At 40.7% G+C, this 5,839-nt stretch overlaps 1 protein-coding gene across 2 annotated transcripts in view; it reads right to left on the bottom strand.

Annotated features, from left to right (window-relative positions):
* LOC114894210 (tyrosine-protein phosphatase non-receptor type substrate 1-like) overlaps positions 1-565 on the bottom strand; it is a 36,812-nt gene extending 36,247 nt beyond the window's left edge. Inside the window, exon 1 of one of the 2 annotated variants that reach the window (XM_029220701.1) lies at positions 365-565. In XM_029220701.1, coding sequence (XP_029076534.1) covers positions 365-437 — 73 coding nt within the window. In that variant the 5' untranslated portion in view covers positions 438-565. The remainder of the gene's footprint in view (positions 1-364) is intronic. The other variant, XM_029220700.1, reaches the window with a different exon arrangement.
* Positions 566-5,839: the final 5,274 nt, after the last annotated feature.

Raw genomic sequence — 5,839 nt, forward strand, 5'->3', positions numbered from 1 at the left:
GGTGATGTCAGGCAAGTTACTGTCCCTGCCTCAGTTTCCCCATCTGCAAATCAGGGATAATAGTCATAGCTGCCACACTGGGATGCTGTGAGGATTAAACAAGCTAATACACACAAAGCTGTCATTGTTGGTGTTTGAAGCATCATCTGTTTCAATGCCTCTGGTAACCAGCTGCAGGCAATGGATCCACAGAGAAAATGCTCAGATCCCTGATTTCATGCTCTTGAATAATGCCCAGTCCTTGGACTTCTGTGGACTTCTGCCCAGGTGGCACACCCATGTTTACATTTAAGGCCTAAAAGTGCAGGGGCAGGGGGAGGTCCAGGGGCCAGGGAAAGGGGATTCTACCCCAAGGAATGCTTACCTGTGAGTCCCAGCAGTAGAGTCAGCAGCAGGCAAGGAGGAGGATGGTTGGACAAAGAGACAGGGATGGGCATCGTGGAAGCCTGCTCTGTCCAAATGTGTGTCCTGGGGAGAACCTGCACTTCTGTGCTCTGTGGAAAGGAAGGAAGCCCCACCTCCCAATGATGTAAGAGGAAGTGCCTATGATGGGGTGAAATGGCTGTGAGATCTTAATCCGCTTCTAGGTTCTAGACAGTTCCTGCTTCAGATGGTGAAATGGAAATCAGGCAGAGAAGTCAGATGGAAAGTGAGGAGTTACTCATCTTATGTTTTCAGACGTTTTGGACAAGCCTAACAGAAATAAACTTGCTCCCTACTTGGGGTCTCTGTTCTCTCCACTGGGCCCCTCACTCCATTCATGGTGAACCCCTATTTGGAAGCCCCAGGCAAACTCACAGATCCCAAGAAAGATCTGTGGTTGTGGGCTGTGTTCCAAAGTCCCAAGCCCAGGAGGCTAGGATGTGTCTGGCTTGTGGCCTCATCCTGGAACCTACCTCAACAAAGACCAACTCAACTGAAACAAGGAAGAGGGTTCTCCAGGGCCTCTCAAATATGGGGTGGAACTAGATCTCCTCCTGAAATGACTTTCTATTCCAACCCTTTATTGATATAACTGGTAAAACTTAGCCCAAAAGCACAGTGCAATGAGGACCTCAGAACTTGTATCACCTGCATCTAAAAAAGGAATCGTTTCCTACTTCTTTCAGGAGAGGAAGTGGGTTATAGGACCCAGAAATTACACTCCCAGGCATTTATCTAAGAGAAATGAAAACTATGTCCACACAAAACTGGTGCAGATATGTCATAGCAAATTTCTTTGTAAAGCAAAAAACTGGAAAAAAATTAAAATGTCTCACAACAAGTGAACAGTTTAACAAACTGTGGTGCATCCATAGCAGGAAATACTACTCAGCAATATAAAGGAATAAGCTATATATGTGTGTAACAACTGAAAGTCTCTTGAAGGCATTATGTTGAGTAAACAAAGACAATCTCATAATATCAATTCCACTGATATAACAGTCTCAAAATTATATATAGGGAGAAAACAGAATGGCATTTGCCAGAGGTTTGGTTTGCTGGGGATGTGTCACTTTAAAGGGCTAGCACATGGGAGACTTTGTGGTCATGGAATGTTCTGCATCCTGACCATGGTGGTGGTTACACAAACATACACACAAGAGGATCAACGTGAAACAAAACTGAGAATGTTACAAACTCAGCTATTATTAAGAATTTCATAGACACAATAACATAGACACTGTCTATTAAGTTATCCAAAACTATGCTTATTTTAGGATGATAAGGATATAAAATGTGTGTATGTGTCATGAGGTCAGGAGTAACAAAACATTACATACCCATCTTCCATAGTGAGATATCAATAAATAATGCCTAAGAGTGAGAAAACAAGAAGTGGTATAGAAGCATGCTGTATGACATTTGACATTGAAACCTAAAATAATCAGTTAAAAGATTTGAAAGTCGTTTCTTCTCAGAGGTGGGAAATGGCAGAAGGTTAGAGAGACTCAAGTTTTCATATGTAGAACTTGTAGAACTATTTGTCTTATAAATCATTTGGATATGAATCTTTGATAAAGACGAAACTAATTTGGATGATTGGATTAAAGTTAACAGAGTTACACACACAAAAATGCCCTTACAATTAGCAATGCTGAGAGTTTTGTAAGCTTGCTGGATCAAATATTGATGATCTACCTCAATTACAATCAGTAGTCAAAACTAGTGAAAGCAGTAATAATAATTTTTAAAGATTACATAAACTACAAATTATTAAAGATAGCTGTAACTAAAGATGCATAAGACCATTAGGGGGAAAAATTGTAAAACTATGAATTTAAAATTACTTTAAAATGGAATAAATGGAATTATATCATATCCATGAATGAGAAAACTCAATATTGGAAAAGATTTCAATTTTCCCAAATTAATATATAAATTCAATGCAATCAAATAATAATTCTAAAATGTTTTTTCATGAAACTTGAAAGAGTGATTCTAAAATGCACTTGGAGACTGAAACTAAGGGGATGAGAAAGAGAAATCATACAAATGGAAATGCCAAGAAAACAGGGGTTTCAATGCTCATATCAGACAAAATAGACTTTAAGGAAACGCTATAACAAAAGACAAAGGAGGGATTGGTTCAAGATGGCAGAGCAGAAGGACGTGTGCTCACTCCCTCTTGCAAGAGGACCAGAATCACAACTAACTGCTGAACAATCATTGACAGGAAGACACTGGAACTCAACAAGAAATATACCCCACATCCTAAAACAAAGGACAAGCAGCAATGAGATGGTAGGAGGGATGCAATCACAATAAAATCAAATCCTATAACCACTGGATGGGCGACCCAGAAACTGGAGAACAATTATACTACAGAAGTCCACCCACTGGAGTGAAGGTTGTGAGCCCCACATCAGTCTTCCCAACCTGGGGTTCTGGCAACGAGAGGAGGAATTCCTAGAGAATCAGACTTTGAAGTCTAGTGGGATTTAATTGCAGGACTTCAACAGGACTGGGGGAAACAGAGACTCCACTCTTGGAGAGCACACACACAAACTAGTGTGAAAATCAGGACCCAGGGAGAAGGAGCAGTGACCCCAAAGGAGACTGAACCAGACATACCTGCTAATGTTGGAGGGTCTCCTACAGAGGTGGGGTGTGGCTGTGGCTCACCGCAGGGACAAGGACACTGGCAGCAGAAGTTCTGGGAAGTACTCCTTGGCATTAGCCTTCCTGGAATCCACCATTAGCTCCACCAAAGAGGCTGTAGCCTCCAGTGCTAGGGCACCTCAGGCCAAACAACCACCAGGGAGGGAACTCAGCCCCACCCACCAGCAGAGAAGTGGATTAAAGTTTTACTGATCTCTGCCCACCTGAGCAACACACAGCTCTAACCCACCTCCAGTCCCTCCCATCAGGAAGCTTACACAAGCCTCTTAGATAGACTCATCCACCAGAGGACAGACAGCAGAAGCAAGAAGAACCACAGTCTTGCAGCCTGTGGAATGAAAACCACATTCACAGAAAGACAGACAAAATGAAAAGGCAGAGGACTATGTACCAGATGAAGGAACAAGATAAAACCCCAGAAAAACAACTAAATGAAGTGCAGATAGGCAACCTTCCAGAAAAGGAATTCAGAATAATGATAGTGAAGATGATCCAGGACCTCGGAAAAAGAATGAGGCAAAGATCGAGAAGATGCAAGAAACGTTTAACAAAGACCTAGAAAAATTAAAGAACAAACACCTAAAAGAATTAAAGAACAAAGAAACAGAGATGAACAATAAAATAATTGAAATGAAAAATACACTAGAAGGAATCAATAGCAGAATAACTGAGGCAGAAGAACGGATAAGTGACCTGGAAGACAGAATGGTGGAATTCACTGCCATGGAACAGAATAAAGAAAAAAGAATAAAAAGAAATGAAGACAGTCTAAGAGGCCTATGGAACAACATTAAATGCACCAATATTCGCATTATAGGGATCGCAGATGGAGAAAAGAGAGAAAGGACCTGAGAAAATATTTGAAGAGATTGTAGTCGAAAACTTCCCTAACATGGGAAAGGAAATAGCCACCCAAGTCCAGGAAGTGCAGAGAGTCCCTGGCAGGATAATTCCAAGGAGAAACACTCCAAGACACATAGTAATTACGTTGACAAAAATTAAAGACAAAGAAAAATTATTAAAAGCAGCAAGGGAAAAACAACAAGTAACATACAAGGGAACTCCCATAAGGTTAACAGCTGATTTCTCAGCAGAAACTCTACAAGCCAGAAGGGAGTGGCACAATATATTTAAAGTGATGAAAGGGAAGAACCGACAACCAAGATTACTCTAGCCGGCAAGGATCTCATTCAGATTCGACAGAGAAATCAAAAGCTTTACAGACAAGCAAAAGCTAAGAGAATTAATCACAACCAAACCAGCTCTACAACAAATACTAAAGGAACTTCTCTAAGTGGGAAACATAAGAGAAGAAAAGGACCTACAAAAACAAATCCAAAACAATTAAGAAAATGGTAATAGGAACATACATATTGATAATTATCTTAAATGTGAATGAATTAAATGCTCCAACCAAAAGACACAGGCTCAATGAATGGAAACAAGATCCAGGGCTTCCCTGGTGGCGCAGTGGTTGAGAGTCTGCCTGCCAATGCAGGGGACACAGGTTTGAGGCCTGGTCTTGGACGATCCCACATGCCGCGGAGCAACTAGGCCCATGAGCCACAATTACTGAGCCTGCGCGTCTGGAGCCTGTGCTCCACAACAAGAGAGGCCGCGATAGTGAGAGGCCTGCGCACCACGATGAAGAGTGGCCTCCGCTTGCCACAACTAGAGAAGCCCTTGCACAGAAACAAAGACCCCACACAGCCATAAATAAATGAATAAATAAACCCCAAAAACAATAAACAAGATCCATATATATGCTGTCCACAAGAGACCCACTTAGGACCTTAGGACCCATATAAACTGAAAGTAAGGGGATGGAAAAAGATATTCCATGCAAATTGAAATCAAGGGGAAGCTGAGGCAAAGTGAGAGTAACACTGACATATATACACTACCGAAGGTAAAATAGTTAGCTAGTGGGAATCAGCAGCATAGCACAGGGAGATCAGCTTGGTGTTTTGCAATGACCTAGAGAGGTGGGATAGGGAGAGTGGGAGGGAGGCTCAAGAGGGAGGGTATATGGGGAAATATGTATGCATATGGCGGATTCACTTTGTTGTACAACAGAAACTAACACAGTAATGTGAAGCAATTATACTCCAATAAAGATCTATTTTTAAAAACAGAAAAAGAAAAGAAAGCTGGATAGCAATACTTATATCAGATAACATAGACTTTAAAATAAAGAATGTTACAAGAGACAAGGAAGAACACTACATAATGATCAAGGGATCTATCCAAGAAGAAGATATAACAATTATAAATATATATGCACACAACATAGGAGCACCTCAATACATTAGGCAACTGCTAACAGCTCCAAAATAGGAAATCGACAGTAACACAATAATAGCGGGGGACTTTAACACTTCACTTACACCAAAGGACAGATCATCCAGACAGAAAATTAATAAGGAAACACAAGCTTTAAATGACACAATAGACCAGATAGATTGAATTGACATTTATAGGACATTCCATCCGAAAAGAGCAGATTACACTTTCTTCTCAAGTGCACACAGAGCATTCTCCAGAATAGATCACATCTTGGCTCACAAATCAAGCCTCAGTAAATTTAAGAAAATTGAAATCATATCAAGCATCTTTTCTGACCACAACGCTATGAGATTAGAAATAAATTACAGGGGAAAAAACATAAAACACACAGACACATGGAGGAAAAACAATACATTATTAAATAACCAAGAGATCACTGAAGAAATCAAAG

Source organism: Monodon monoceros, unplaced genomic scaffold (assembly GCF_005190385.1).
Source record: "Monodon monoceros isolate NGI ecotype Baffin Bay Population unplaced genomic scaffold, NGI_Narwhal_1 Super_Scaffold_13, whole genome shotgun sequence".
In the NCBI taxonomy this organism is placed as follows: domain Eukaryota; kingdom Metazoa; phylum Chordata; class Mammalia; order Artiodactyla; family Monodontidae; genus Monodon; species Monodon monoceros.